This window comes from Macrobrachium nipponense, chromosome 5 (genome assembly GCF_015104395.2).
Source record: "Macrobrachium nipponense isolate FS-2020 chromosome 5, ASM1510439v2, whole genome shotgun sequence".
NCBI lineage: Eukaryota > Metazoa > Arthropoda > Malacostraca > Decapoda > Palaemonidae > Macrobrachium > Macrobrachium nipponense.
The window spans coordinates 56,492,517-56,508,977 of record NC_061107.1 but is presented as its reverse complement, the minus strand read 5'-3'; the positions used below and the strand labels follow the sequence as shown (position 1 = coordinate 56,508,977).

Below are 16,461 nucleotides of genomic sequence, written 5' to 3'. Positions count from 1 at the left end.
ATTTTCTGTAAGTTTTTTTAATTGGTAAAACACCTTGTCAAACTTTCCCACAAGACCTTGAGAAGAAAACATATTACAACTTATCTGGGTGGACAAGGAGGTTAACCCTTAAACGCCGAGCCGCTATTTCCCAAAGTGTCTCTCGTATGCCGGTGGCATTCGGGAGTTAGCGCCGAAGCGGATTTTTTTTTTTTTTTTTTTTTTTTCAATCACAGCACGCTTAGTTTTCAAGATTAAGAGTTCATTTTTGGCTCCTTTTCTTTGTCATTGCCTGAAGTTTAGTATGCAACCATCAGAAATGAAAAAAATATCATTCTCATACATAAATATTGGAATATATGAAGCGTGAAAAAAAATTTCATATATACTACGCTTCCTGAGTTTCGTTTTCTATAGAGGCGGGATTCTATGTACCACATTTAACGACAAACAAAAATTTAAAAAATTGTTTTTTAGCCACCAAACCGAATTTCTGTACTATCTTTATTTATTAATTTACTTCACAATATTAATTTATGACCACACAATATTAAATTATGACCAAAAATTACTATTTTTAATAAAAATATAATTAAAATTGGAAAAAAATATAAGACATATCTGCCCTCAGAAACCCGCAATATATACAGTAATACTTTGGGTTACGAACCGATTAGTATACGAATTTTTTAACTTACGAAGTGACGCCCTCATTCTGGAATACGAATTTCGCTTGGAATACGAATGCGCGAATTTCCATCATGGGAGGCCGCCTGATTTGTTTACATCGGATGAGCGTGGGATCTGCGAACGCATTTTTTTCGGCCAAAACTTAACGCCTGCTTTGTTTACATCGGATGAGCGTGGGATCTGCGAATGCATTTTTTCGGCCAAAACTTAACGAGGGTCACGTGACTTCCTCCTACGCATCCCTTGACCCTTTTTAAACCATAACTCTTTCAATATCTCGCTGGCGGTAAGATTGAACGCATCTGTCCGTGATACGCTCTCAAATTTGCTTAGTGATTTGCGCACGTGTTGTGTTTCCGTGATAGTGCTTATACATTACTATTACCCAAATACTAAAGACAATGGCTCCCAAGATGACGAAGGCAAGCAGCAAGAAGGAAAGCATAAGAAAGAAGGAGATGATTACAGTCGAAATGAAGAAGGAAATTATCCAAATGCATGATAAAGGCGAGTGCGTGAAAGACATTGCAGCATTCTTCAAGCGGTCGCAATCAACGATCTGCACTATTTTGAAGAAAAATGAAGAAATTAAAGCCAGTAAAGCATCAAAAGGTGTCACAGTATTGACGAAACAACGGCCTTATATTCTCGACGATGTAGAAAATTTGCTCATAGAAAAATATTTTTTCAAAATTGTGAAAGACAACATAGTGTTGCGTAAGCGTAAAATTAGTGATCGTAGTGAACGGTGCTCTCTAGAGAAAGAACCAGAAAGTCTTCCAGAAGTGTTCACGGAGGGAGATTTCCCCCCCAAGCCCTAACCCTCTCCTCCTCACCCTTCCCCTCCTCCCGTCTCCGTCAAGCCAGCAGCCACACTCGCCAAAGGTAAAGTTCAGGTTTTACTGTGTATGCATATTAAATCTAGTGTTTATATTTAATTTCATTCTTCAATTTTATAATTTTATGTAATTCCTACACGAATTTTCAACCTTAGTGAACAAAAATAAATGGAAAAATATGAATTGAAATGGTTATTCATGGTCGGATGGAACGCATTATTTGCTTTTTATAACATTCTTATGGGAAAATCCATTTGGGTTACGAATTTTTTAGGTTACGAAGCAGGTTCTGGAACGGATTAAATTCGTAACCCAAGGTATTACTGTATAGATTTACATATAGTATTTATAAATCCACGATGTACCGAGGGCATGATAGGTGAACTGCGATATGGTGAGGGATTACTGTAGTTCTAATGACACTGACTGGTTTCATACTGCACTGCAACTCTTTAAACCCCTATTACAAGTGCAATAGGTCAAAGTGTCACACCAGAGAACCTTGTTTTAAAAAATAATTTTGAGGTACTTCCTGTACTATGGATTCCTAAGACTTTTAGATCAAGATTTATCTATGATAGTTGAAGATGGCTGTTTTGACACTAGGAGAGTAATGAGAACAGATGAAAACTAAAATGTATAAAACACTAGCTGCAAAGACTAGGAGAAAAACTGTCACACAAAGCACACTCTAGACTGTAGCCCTACACCATAATCGACTTGTGAAAATAACTTAAGACTTACCAGCTCAACCATTACGAAGTCAGCCTCGTCTTTCAACTGAGCAGAGGTTGTTGATTTATGGGAACCATCAGAGGCTGTCATAACCACCTTTTCTCCAGTGTCTGGATGTGGGTTCCCACTTGCTACACCCCCAAGAATTTTTTCCTGAAACATAAAACAATTAAATATTGTAAAATGACATTTTTAAATCAATTTGTATTTTTCATAGCTAACAACCCTGACATCTTAACAAGAGGATAAATCTTCTAGTGCTAGCTGGAAACCAGTAAAAACAATCAAAGATTGTAAAAACAAGGAATCTGTGGCATTTGGCAACCCCTGCATATACACGGTGGATGTTTGGTTTTCAACCAAGCTTGGACCCAGGCAATATGTCAGTCTTTCTTCCAACCCAGGATATGAAAGGGGTGGCTAGTGGGCAGTTAATGTTAAGACCTCAGGTTTGTTGGCAATAAAATATACAAATTGATTAAAAAATTTGTCAATTGTTCATATGCGGAACAAACCTTAGGTCTTAACAATAGAATAGACTTATACTTGGAGGGAGGTACAAGTATCCAGAACTGGCTGAGGATTCAGCCTTCCTGAATACCATTCCTAGAAGGTCGAGTTCTAGGGAAGAGGGTCTGAGCTTGTAAGAAAAATAGATAAGCGAGTATCTAAAAAACTCAACCTTCTGGGTTAAAACACAATGAGAGGTGTCCAGATTCATTGTATCAGTGGAAGATAAAAAAATTCTGTCTGTTCAAGCAACAAATCACACCTGCCACAGGGATTTGTTACCACTCCTCTCTCCTCTTGTCAGAGAGAAAGTGCTACTGAGAAACAGATTTGTTAATTGTTAAGAACACACAAATACTGCACCAGTATGGCTTCCACACTCACCTGTATCAGACCAGTTCCAGCTTATGACGTGCCAAATTCTTCAACCCGCCTGCCAGGGAGAAGAAAAGGGAAAAAAAGAAAGGAGGAGACCAGCCATCTCCCTCATTCTCTTTCACACACAATCATTTTAGGTAAGATACCAACTGTCCCGCTGAAGGCACTGGATGAGTTACTCAACTTGATGGGTAGCCACTACTGGACCCAAGGAAAAGTGTCCCAGGACCCGTGGGCGATGTCCTTCAGGAACAGTAAGTGAACGTGGTCTGTTTAAGCCAGGAACCACATTCAAAACCCTCTGAACACACAAATTCTTCTCAATTGCCTAAGAGGAACTCATTCCTCTGATGTTATATGCTCTAGCCTGCACAGACTCTGTGGAAGGTCTATCTGCTAAGGAGTATTCCTTTTAATCATGCAGTCAGAATAACAAGCTCTTGTAACTTCCATTCTCGACTGACCAGTGCCCACACAGTCAATGAACCTCGGTCTTAGGTGGAGAATCCTCAGGTAGCAGGCAGAGCTTTGATATGACAAGGCAAGAACTCCTACTGATCAATGTTCATCAATTCATTCCTGGAGTAGAATGAAAACGAGACAACTTTTCATCATGAACCAAGGGATTCTGTCTTACTTATGATATCCAGGACAATTAGAAAGCCACAGACCTCTTGCCCTTGGTGCTGTCAAAATGTTAACTCTCTTCGAGGAAGTCAATGCACACAGGAAGAAATGTCTCAGGGTCAGATCTCCTATTAACTATTGACTTAATGGTTACATGGAGCTCAAGTGAGACTCCTCAAGACCAGAGTAAGATTGCACATTGCATATTTTAGCTCCTTTATCAAATAGGACTGTACAACACTCCAAAAACAACACTTACTCCCCGGATGAAGAGGTGTCCAAGCTTTAAGGAACAGGATCAACCCAAAGTTGTCCCTGCAATTCCCAAAAGCTGAGAAGGAAAGACCTTTTCATTTCTGTGAAAGAAAAGGAAATCTCATAACAGCTCACTGACATGGCGAACTTGTCCCGGTAAACTGCCAATGAAGATCTCCTGAGATAGTTAGGCATCTGGCCTACTGCTTTGCGAGAAAACCTTCTCACTTTCAGGAGATACTCAACAGTCTCTGGCCATGAAGCAATGGTTATTTTATCGCCTGGTGGAACCTTTCCACATGAGGCTGGTAAGGAAGGGCCCATGAAGGATTTTAGTTCTGGGAGTCATTCCACCTGTGTACACTGGGGAATTATCAACACACCCTGAAACTTCTGGGGCTCACAAGCCCACCCAAACGTGGTGGATTTGGCAAATTACTCTGTCCAGTACCTGATGGGTCTCTTGGGACTTCTCTGCCGAGGACCTGACGTATCTGACAGATTTAAGGGAATGCTTACTCTGAAAATTGTGCCAAAGATCCTAAAGAGCATCTCTGTCTAAGTAATAGGATCCTCGACTCCCAGTTTCTTGTTGCAGAGAGAGAAAAAGAGGTCTAACCTTAATCTTCCCCAAGGAAAAAAATGTTAAACTGCTACCTCCTGCTTCAAAGACCACTCTACCCATAGGTCTTTACTCCACTGTTTGGAATATCAGTCAACACAATCCTCCTGCTGCTTGGAAGTAGCCTACTGTGAGTTCCACAGAGGTGCTGACTGCACACTGATGCATCCCAACTGTCAAAAGAAAGCAGCTGGCAGCAGAAAGGATTTTCTCATCTCCAATGAACATATCAGGAACGGTGAATAGAAGACTTCTAAAATCCGTGACCAAGACGAGGCTTAACAAAGTCTTCAAATGGTCAAAAAGATAACAGGGCACTCGATAAGGATATCCCAAGACAAAAAACTCAGCACAGATACTTGTCAAATCTCCTACTGTAGCATGACAAAGTAACTGCACTGTAGAACTGGAAGCAGTCCTTGAGCTGCCCAGGAGACACGCATCTTCTACAGTAAAGATTTCTTATAAGGTTGTACCTTATGATGACCTAAAATCAGTATGCTACTCACCAGAGGAGTCAACCTATATTCATAGGTCTCATGACCCATTCTAGGCTAAGGAACCATCATGGCGGTGTTCCAGAGCAACATAGACAGAGCTAGCATGGATCCTACGTAATTTGGAGGCAAGGCCACCAGACTATGAATTACATTGCTGATCTGGTAAAGCTAGGAATTGAACCTAACCTAATCCAACCCCACTCCTTAAATCATGGGAAATCTTGCATAATCAAGAAGTAGGCTAGGCTGAGAACTCCAACAATTAGGCTAGCAGAAATAGGCCAGGGAAGGTTTAACTAGCATACCCATTAATTGTCATTCTAGACTAGCCTATGAACCTATCGCTGTAGGCCTGCTTCACCATTATTCTAGCACTTAGGCTAAACAAAGATGGATAAGAAGGTTCTAGCCAATGATACTAGCTACTCTAGTTCGTGAATTAACCACTTGCAAGGTTAAGAACTGAAGAATTTACCTACGCTAAAAACTGAACCAATTATGCTAGGTTAAGGTAGCTTTGACTAGTTAAGTTAGGTCAAGACCAACCACTTAGACTATGTCAAGGTAGCTTTAGACTAGTTAGACTAGGCTAAGAACTTACCACTTAGCCTAGGATAAGGAAGTCTTGAACTAGTTAGGCTAGGCTAAGATCTCAATCACTCAAGACTAAGACAAAGCATCCTTGAACTAGTTAAGCTAGGCTAAAGACAAATAGGGCCTACAGCTTAGTTGGCCAAGGGTATCGTCTGCTAGGTAATTGGCGGACGAATACAAACAGGATGGCGCCTGTATGTTTTGACGCAATTTTTGAAAATGTGTAGTAATAGAATATCGAAAGGGCTATAGAAACGGTAAGGGGGACCTTATTGGGAACCGGGGTTTTTGGGTGGGGGGAAAACACATAAGAAACGGCAAATTGACATGGAAATCGTATTTCCAGGCGTAAATTTCTTTAAAACGGTAAGGGGGGACCTATTGAGAAACCGGGGATTTTGGGTGGGGAATACAAAGACGACGACAATGAACACTAGGAAATCCACAAAACGGCTGTGTGGACGGCCCCCTACTCTACCTTCATTCGGCGTTCGGTCTGGCTAACTAAACTGTCCCCCTACTCTACATTCGTAGTACGATCATATGGGCTGTTAGCCTAAGTGGACGTTCGGTTCATGAGATGTGCAGTCTAGGTAACTAAACTGTCCCCCTCCTCAACATTCGTAGCCCAAACATAAGCGCTGTTAGCCTAAGTGAATGTTCGGGCATGAGACGCGCTACCTGGCTAACCTAACCAGACTTAGGACACGTGCCCTAACCTGGCTAGGGGATGAACCCCCAGTATGGTATGGTAACAGTGATTGCGACCTAACCAAATGAACCAACCTAACCTGACTTAGGGCAAGTGCCCTTAACTAGTCGGGGGCCCAGTATGGTAAGTTCTGTCGGTAAGCAATGTAATATACTACCATTTTAGCGATAATTTTTTTAACATACGCTGTTACTTGTACGTTCGGACATGACTAGCACTGGTAACTTCTTACGCATATGTAAACACACTTAATAATTCCTAAAACACAGGGATTACAGTTATGTCCGAGTTCATAGTTCAAACACGTGGACTGTTAGCATACGTGAATGTTCGGATATGGTGACCAGCCCTGACTTTCGCTTGCCAATAAAAACACTAACCTGCTATAGTATATTACCTACTCAGTTTCACCCTTAACCAAGGAACATTTCCCTTATCCTACATACATCAATTAACTTACCTTATCATTGCGAGGCGTCAAATCCGTGCTCAGCCCCAGAGTCCCCCCCAGAAATAAAGTAAAACTTAGACTTGGAAATCAGAATCATCCGAGTCTTCGGGGAACACGATTCTTCTTTTCTTTCTGGCTGGGACGGCTACCTTTGGCTTGAACTGGACAACTGGAACTTGTGGAACAGGGACGGGTGGAGATGACAATCCCGTTTGTATGGCGACATCTCGGGATTGTGTGATTCCAGCGAAATTAGACCTCATTTTGGCGTGCCTCATTTTGGTGGGTGTTGAATCTACTTTACTTAATGGATATGCATGTTTAATTAATTCTAGAAAATCTTTTAAAGGGCAATCAACTGCGGTAAGGTAAAGTTTTTTGACACAAAACAGAAAAATAAGAATGATACAAGGTTTTGACTGTGCCACTTCTAGGCAAAACATTTCGTTTCAACACCCACCAAGTAGATTTTATTGTGTTTGTGTGTATGTTTTTATCATCTGGATCAACTAAATGTAATGTGTGATTAATGTTATGGTGTGTTTTGAAATGTTGACTTAAGATTGGTATGATTTCCAACAATCTGAAATTATAATTGAAAAAATGTTTCCTTTGTTTGGCGGTCAATCCCACCGAGAACTCAACAACCCTCGACACATCTTCCTTTATTAAATTTTCTCTTGCCAAACTTGGACTTGTCAATATCTATCATGTGACCTGGCCCGCCAATTTTCCGGTTGTCCATCACCAAAATGTCTACACAAATGTCCAGGCAGAAATTGTACCAATCAACCATGGTGTTAGGTGACACGATTTTCAAATTAAGCTGCATATATTTCTGGGAAGCATCGCGAAGCCAACCGTGAATTAGCATTAAGATGGTGCTGAAGGAGAGATATGTACCAGAGAAGAATGAGCCACTGCAAATAGAAGTGTGCTTCTGGCATTGTCTTGCGTTGCACCTCCATTGAAAACTGTCGTCTTGTATAACAAGACCGATGGTGCCTTCTTTACACTGGCTGCACACACCACTAAAGTCACCGAGAAGGCCGGTCTTCATCAAATAGACGAGCAATAACCATTCGTCATTCGTCATGGCAAAGAATCCCTAGATTGGGTATAGTCATTGGAATGGCGGCAGCAAATTGCACGTGCGCGGGATACGATATGGAAGAAGCGGCCATGCTGACTGTTGATGTGCTGACACACAGGAACAGACTGAGGTCGAAGCATGGTTGGGCAGGGTCAGGTCAGGAAACTACTTACCTTGGCAGAGGGATTAAGGGCCGGGCAAAAGGTGTTGTGCGGCCTGGCCAACTAAACTGTAAACTACCCGACTCATCAGTTAGGCTAGATAAAGGTAGCGTTGAACTAGTTAAGCTGGGCTAGGCTAAGAACTCAACTGTTTAGACCAGGTTAAAGTAGCTTAGAACTAGACAGGGTAGGCTAAGAACTTACCACTTAGACTCGGTTAAAGCAGCTTTAAACTAGTTAGGCTAAGGATATTGTAGTCCTGAACTGGTTAGGTTAGCTAAGAATTCAACACTTGCTAGCCTAAGAACTCGCCTACTTAGTCTAGATTAAGAGGGCTTCTGAATTATCTAGGCTAGGCTAAGACCTTGCCCACTTAGGCTAGGTTGTGTTAGCTACTTGCCAGGTAAGAATGCAATTACTTAAGCTACACTAAAATAGAAGGCCCAGCATTTCCTTACCTTCCTTCTCCTCGAAGTGTTTTGTCCTAGACCCAAGTATCTAACCATAAAGTAGGCCTGAATCCCAAGGAGGGGCGGATGGCTTGATGAATAAATCCATTGACTGGAATAACCATGCTTCCAAACCCAATGTAACTTGAAAAGAAGACCCTAGATGTGTCCGTTCAATGAACCATGTACATGAACTTGGTATATGAATGTGGGTAATGGTACATGTATGTGGCCGCTTACACGTACGTGCAAGTTGATATACAAAAGCAGCAGACGTCGATGTTCCCAGGCAGTCATCCATCCAAGTACTGACCAGACCAAACTTTGCTGAACCTCGTTGATCAGACGAGAAGCAGTGCTTTCAACGTGGTACGGTCGTTGGCCAGTCATGGCACTACATGTCTGTGGACATTGGTATACAGATGTGGGATGAAAATACATATCAAGCAGCTGGATATGTGTTGAATCATCGACTTGGACGAGTGGTGGTCAAGTATGTGGACGAGCGATAAACTATGTACACGAACCAGTGATGACAACTGTACTGGTTCGTGTCATGTGGAGCAAAAGTTAGAACATCAGTGAGAAAATCACTCCAAGAATGCCTTCCTTCCACTAGCTCCACTGCTAACCTCACGAACACGAACGTGTTGGGAAAAAAACATGACCATGTGAGGTAGAAGATGAAGCACTCCTTCACTCGTAGCTGAGAAACCACAAAGTCCTTGATCCTCCAACGTCTGATATGATGGTGAGGCTGTGATAGAGAAGAGATAGGAGTGAAACTCCTCTCTCTACTCTGTCTCTTACAAGCAGGAGTCGGGAAGACACCCTCTATTATGAATGTTTTTCTTTTTCTTCGTAGATACATCAGAAATCCTCTCTCAAAACAGAGTCCAGCCTCTTGAGGACCACTTGAACCAACGCCTTGATGGCTCAGTGATAAAAGACGATGACATCATATCGGAAAGAGATGATGTCATAACTGGAAGATGAGCAGCCACCGCATCTGACGTCATAGGCTAAGAGGGCACTGGGAATGATGTCACGACATCTCTTAAGACCAGGGCTGGTCGATGGTCTCACCAAGCTTCACTGGCGGAGCGAAAAGGAGCGACCAGGTGGCAGCACGCTTCGCTGGTGGAACAAAAAGGTGCAACCAGGTGGCAGCACGCGAACAACATACCATCCATGGAAGGAGAACCCAGCCCAAGCCATGCCCAAACTACCGCCATCTTGGATGACTCCGTACCTGAAATTAAAGAAATTAGATATATTCCTCCTCTCGGTTGCAGAACCCCGAGACAGTTACAGCCAAACAGCAGTCCATCCAAATACCATCACTCCACTGTTCAACATGCATAGGAGACGCCACCTCATCGGGCATCACAGGCAGATGACACCACGACATTGTACTGTAGGGTAAACTGCTGATCAAGGCCAGGGTCTTGGAGACAGCAAAGATGGTGAAACAGAGTATTCTGGCATTTCCTACAGTAATCAGATGGACTCCTAGGATAAGTATATGTGACAGATAGTGACAAATTTTCAGAAAAAACCTATACGTGACAGTGACAAATCTTCAGAATAAAACCATTGTAAAAATATGGGGAGAGATTGATCCTCACAGCAGCAACAACTATGCAGTCGGCAGAACCCATGACATTACATGCCCATTCATGACGCCACACAGCAGAACTGTCACAACGAGCAGAATAACATTTGAGTGGCAGAAAACATAAAGTAAAATAGTATTACTACATATGTATACCACTAGCCAGTTGAACATCAGGTGAAAACGATGTTCACAGCAAACCGTAAGGTTGGTATCTCCGCATAACGACATGAATTGTTCAGGAAGGGGCTCCAAAACAGCAAGGAACCCACCGCCGACAGCATTGACTGCTTAAAGACTCACTTCTTCACAGCACAAACACACAAGTCAAAAATAGTGAAGAGGCATCTCTGTCAGATGGAAGCGAAGAAGGGGGCTCTCCGCTGCCAGGTTCCAGACAGAGGAAACAGGGCTGACAACTTCAGAATCTGTAAATAAACAAAATTCTCTCTCCCTCAGGAAGATGTAACCTGAGAGATTAACATATTACAATATGTGAGGATGGAGGGAAAGACGGATGATAGTCGTAAAGCCCATGCCCCAATCCTACCAAAATGAGGGAAAGAGGTGATACGACAAACACGAATGCTCCTGCAAGAAGGGAAGAACGAATTGTATGCCATTAAAACTTGTCCCAAACATCCCGCAATGCACACATTCTGAAAGACTAAAACATTACAAAGTTCCCAGACATGTTTGAAAGATACATAAATGTCAATACACAATTTCAAATCTAAACACTAAAGCGAAGTAAGGGGTCCTGCCTCTTGGAAGGGGCAATACAGTGGTCCCCCCGTATTCACGGGGGATGCGTACCAGACCCCTCCGTGAATAGTTAGAACCCGCGAATGTTTGGAACCCCTATGAAAATGCTAAAAACAACCTATTTTGTTAGTTAAAACTCAAGAAAAACCCACTAAAAATTTTTATACTTGGTTTTTTAAATAGTTTTATCACAAAAAGTGCATTTTATGACGAAATTCATAAAAAAAACCCAGGAATTTGTGGATATTTATCATAGAAAAATACCGTGAATGCACAAATTTTCCGCGAATAATGCAGGGAAACGTTCCCCAGAGAAATCCGCGAATGTGTGAGTCCGCGAATCTGAAGAATGCGAATACGGGGGGTCCACTGTACTCTCTTAGGAGATGGACTAGCTTATCACCCATAACGTAAGAGATGCTGATGCAGAGTTAAAGACGTATATACTGCAACAGTATCTGTCCCAAGGAAGTTCAACACAGCAACAAAAGTTTGTCTAACACGTTATGTCCACAAAACTTCCAGTCTGAATAAAAAGTGCAGGCCAATTAAAAAATCCCGCTTGGTAAAGGAGAATGAAGCAAAAGTCCGGTCTCCAAGGCGGTAGAAGAGAGACTGGCATATTGCAGGGGTCCAAACTTGGTCTAAGACCAAACATCCACTGCGCATATGCAGGGGTTGCCAGATGCTACAGATTCCTTGTTTTTACAATCTTTGATTGTTTTTACCGGTTTCCAGCTAGCACTAGAAGATTTATCCTATTGTTAAGACCGAAGGTTTGTTCTGTATATGAACAAATTTAAATTAGAACCTTTAAGAATTAAAACACAATGCAATGAAACTTACAGCACCAATCAAAAGCATAAATTTTTACCTATGTATATGTATACAATGCTTTTACAAAGATAAAACTATTTACCACGTAAGCCTATTAGTCACTTAGAAGATCCTGTGGCGCAATTATGGGCAGCGCACGGTGTACACCATTCACTACACTACACTTCACTTGGCACTGAGCTCACCCTCGAGGGAATACACATCTTAAGAGATGGGTCTGAGGTACTCCCCAGTCTCTGTCTTCAGGATGGCGCTGCACACACTTCCATCAGCCCTGCGGATGAACTCGATGACTCGCAAGAGGCCAAGTACATCTTGGTCCCTTCTCATCAAGGTGAGGACCATGTCGCTGTTCTGCAGGTCTTGATGTTTGGTAGTCCACCACTGATGTTCTTGGAGGAGGAACAGGTACTCGCTCTTCCAGCGCCTCCAAAACAGGCCTGAGAAGTATTGGACTTGACTCTAGAGGAGGCACGAGTACTGACTGGTGCTGGCAATGCTTGTGATAAGGCCCAGAGATCCTTTGAGGTTGAGGAGCATGTTAGGGGTCAGTGGCAGCAGAAAGTCGGCATCATCGGTGACAGGAAAGTGACACGAACAAAGGTCTGCTGTTCACTATGGCTTCAACCTCATAAAAGAGGGTGTTGAGAGAGTTGTTTGTTAGTACCTGTTGCTGGCAGATGCCCTTCAGCACTCTTTTGAAGGAGCAGATTTGATGCTCCCATATGCCTCCCGTTGCCAAGGCGTCATTGATACTAGTCTGGTTCAACTTCTTAAGCTCGTCGTGAAGCATTGCGCCTGCACTGACGAAGTTGATCCTGTTGTCGGACCTGATGGACTGGACGGGACCACACCTGACCACGGACCTCCACATTGAGAAATGCATCGGTCTCCATGGAGTTGGTCATCTCACATGGACGGGTTCAAAGCAGTCGGTGGGACTCTTTGTGAAGGCTGGCTCCTCTGGGAAGAGTCGATCCAAAGGCAGATCAGCCATCTCTTGAGTGATGGGATGTGCACAGATAGCCTTGCACTTCACAAAGCTTCTCACCACCAAATGGGTTACTGTGTTCGCTTGCACTATCCAGAACCTTCGACGAAGATCTGCCAGAAGGAAGTTGTGACTGGAGTGTCCCAGCTTCTCATTCTGCCATCTAACTAGCAGATTGACTGCTGGTAATGTCTTGGGCAGGATGATGGGGTGGGCAATGCTCTTGTCACAGGGTGTGTGCTGAAGGTGACCACCCACACAGGGAAGACCTTCACTTATGATAGGCTTCAGCTTCACAATCTTGCTGGTCATCAGTATCTTTCACTTGATCTCTTGGCTGCAGGTAGCCACTTATCTGGGGAAGGCTTCCCTCTGTGAGAGCTTCCAGATGATGCTCTCAGCCGCAGTCAGCTCCTCCATGCTCAGGCAACCACCAGAGGCATTGTTTTCTCTTCTAGGTTGGAGTCGCTGCATCCAGGCAACGCAGCACACAAACCACAGCCACTTCGAGAAGCGCTTAGCTACCAGCTCAGTGTAGGACTCTGTCTCTATAACAGTGACACAGAGCAGTGGTGCTCGCTTGACTTCCAAGTCACCCTTCGAAGTAACGATCTTCACATCACTCAGAGTTGCAGGCCACAATGACTCTGGACCCGAAGGAACACTGGTCCCTAAACCACATCTTTTACATTAGCAGTGAGTCAGTGTCAATTCCTCTTAAAGCCAAGACTGCCGAGTTTTTGTATGTCCACATACCTCCAGGCAGTGATGGGAGTCAGCTCACAACACCAGGTTGACCTGATTCATCATGATCGTCTGGTAGCGTGCCTTGACATTGAAAAGATACTTGAGGACCGATGTAGAATCGCTCCAGAACACTGAACCTTCAAGCTCCAGGCCAAGTTCTTCACGTAGCTTATGATCTATGCATGCTGCAACGACCGCTGATGTTAACTTGTGCCTGGGAAACATTATTGTTGTCTTCAATGGTGCACTCTAGATTGTCCCATGACAAGCGCACAGCTGACTTTGCTGTTGGCACTCTCCATCTGAAGCTAAGTGGTTGAGCTGTACCCCACCTGGCTCATGTCTGCTAAGTGATGCAGTTAGCAGGCTTTCACAGGTCTGAAGCGTGCGCTCTACAGGGAGTCTGTCCTTCCTGAGATCCAAGCTTGAGATGGAGGCATCTCGTTTGGACTCAGGCATGGCAGACAGCACTTTTCTACTATTGGAGGTCCACTGGTTAAGTTGCCGGTCCCTGTCAGTGCAGAGTGAGTGCAGCTCCTGAATGAGTTTCTTCCAGTGTTCTTTGTTGTCATGGGCCTTGAGAAGGTTATTGATGTAAAAACTAGTCGTAATGAGTAATGATCTGAGATGCTTCTTCACTGTACAGGCAGTCCCCAGTTATCTGGGAGGGTTCTGTTTTTGGGGGTGTGGCGATAAGTAATAACTGCCATTAACCGAAACTCAGCGATTTATGGGGCCACGATGGTGCTTATGTTGTGCCATAAGCATCCTTATGGCACCGATAACTGGAACTCGGGCCATTATGGTGCCATAAATCGCTGATTTTATGGAGCTAGACAACGCCGTAAAACCGGATTGCTGATAACCGGGGACTGCCGGTGCCTGTGACCGTGATCTTTGGCTGTGCATCGCAGGGCGCAATTCACGCGGCTTGGAGATGAAGGAGGTCTATGCGTTGTATGAGGACCTTAACCTGATGGAACATTTCCTCTATATCGGCCATGACAACAGGCTGGCCGTTCCCGATTCTGAAGAGAGTTCCGACTAATGTGTTGGTCATATAAGGGCCCTGAAGAAGACTATCATTCAGGATGTGCCTTTGTACCTTGCCTTCAGGTCGAAGACCACTTGAATCTTTGACTTTGTTGGGTGGTGAATAGAATGATGTGGCATATACCATACACATCCATCATTGCACTTTAATGCGCTTCTTGGTACAGGTTGTGCAAACCCTTCTCAATATATTTCTCCATGGCAGCTACAGCTACATAAGATTGCTTGTAGCCACTGTCTTTCTCAAACTTCCTCGAGACTTACAGCATGTTGTGCAGCTGCTTCATAGTTGTTCGGGAGCTTCGATCCATCTCATACAGGTAGCTCTATCACATACGTACTTCCCCCCTTTCTGATTGATCGACAGCGAGACCTTGTCGATGAAGATTTTGTCCCTTACAGAATTTTCCATATGGGAGTGAATCTCTCTCTCCCATTAGTCCGGCTGAAGTGCTCTTATCTGGCTCGCCTTGTTGGTGTTAACAAGTGTCATGTGGTGCATGAGAAGGGCTGACGTCTGACTCGTAGACGTCCCAGTATGCCCAAAGGCCACCCCACCAAGCTTGGTTAGGTGTGCTATAGGCTCATGGTCTTTGCCTCCATGCTGATCCAGGAAGAAACCAGACAGGGTGCCGTTCAAGCAAATTATAAGCTCCACATCACTGTAGGTAGGCGGAAGTCTTGGACAGTAGACATCTTGAAGGTGTGGCTATTACCTGGCCCACTTCACAGGCATGATGTGCTCAATGGTCACACTTAGCTTTCCTTGTGGCGAGCACTGTATACTATATAGTGGTACCTTGGTTGTCGAACAGTTCTGTTCACAAACAAATCGGGTTATGAAGCAGATGTTTTATAATTTTATATTCCAGTTCATGAACCGTGTTCCAGGCCACGAACGCACAAACATTCCCTAAATTGGTCCATTGAAAGCGTTCTAATTTTTTTAGTGGAGGATGGAGCATCATCATATCTAAAGTACAGCATGTTGTGCAGCTGCTTCATAGTTGTTCGGGAGCTTCGATCCATTTCATACAGGTAGCTCTATCACATACGCACTTCCCCCATTTCTGATTGATCGGCAGCGAGACCTTGTCGATGAAGATTTTGTCCCTTACAGAATTTTCCATATGGGAGTGAATCTCTCTCTCCCATTAGTCTGGCTGAAGTGCTCTTATCTGGCTCGCCTTGTTGGTGTTAACAAGTGTCATGTGGTGCATGAGAAGGGCTGGCGTCTGACTCATAGACGTCCCAGTATGCCCAAAGGCCACCCAACCAAGCTTGGTTAGGTGTGCTATAGGCTCATGGTCTTTGCCTCCATGCTGATCCAGGAAGAAACCATACAGGGTGCCGTTCAAGCAAATTATAAGCTCCACATCAATGTAGGTAGGCGGAAGTCTTGGACAGTAGACATCTTGAAGGTGTGGCTATTACCTGGCCCACTTCACAGGCATGATGTGCTCAATGGTCACACTTAGCTTTCCTTGTGGCGAGCACTGTATACTATATAGTGGTACCTCGGTTGTCGAACAGTTCTGTTCACAAACAAATCGGGTTATGAAGCAGATGTTTTATAATTTTATATTCCAGTCCATGAACCGTGTTCCAGGCCACGAACACACAAACATTCCCTAAATTGGTCCACTGAAAGCGTTCTAATTTTTTTAGTGGAGGATGGAGCATCATCATATCTAAAGTATAGCAGCTAATGAAATGCAGAGAGAGAGAGAGAGAGAGAGAGAGAGAGAGAGAGAGAGAGAGAGAGAGAGAGAGAGAGAGAGAGAGAGAGAGACTATTACCATGGTTAGGTTATTTCACCAATTTATTCCAAAAATTTAATAACTAGAGAGAATAACAA

At 43.6% G+C, this 16,461-nt stretch overlaps 1 protein-coding gene across 1 annotated transcript in view; it reads right to left on the bottom strand.

The window, feature by feature from the left end:
- The window catches only part of LOC135215343 (autophagy-related protein 13-like), a gene marked incomplete at its 5' end in the record, with an annotated part of 141,961 nt that overhangs the window by 7,363 nt on the left and 118,137 nt on the right, over positions 1-16,461 (bottom strand). Inside the window, 1 exon segment of the mRNA XM_064249900.1 lies at positions 2,253-2,396. Coding sequence (XP_064105970.1) covers positions 2,253-2,396 — 144 coding nt within the window.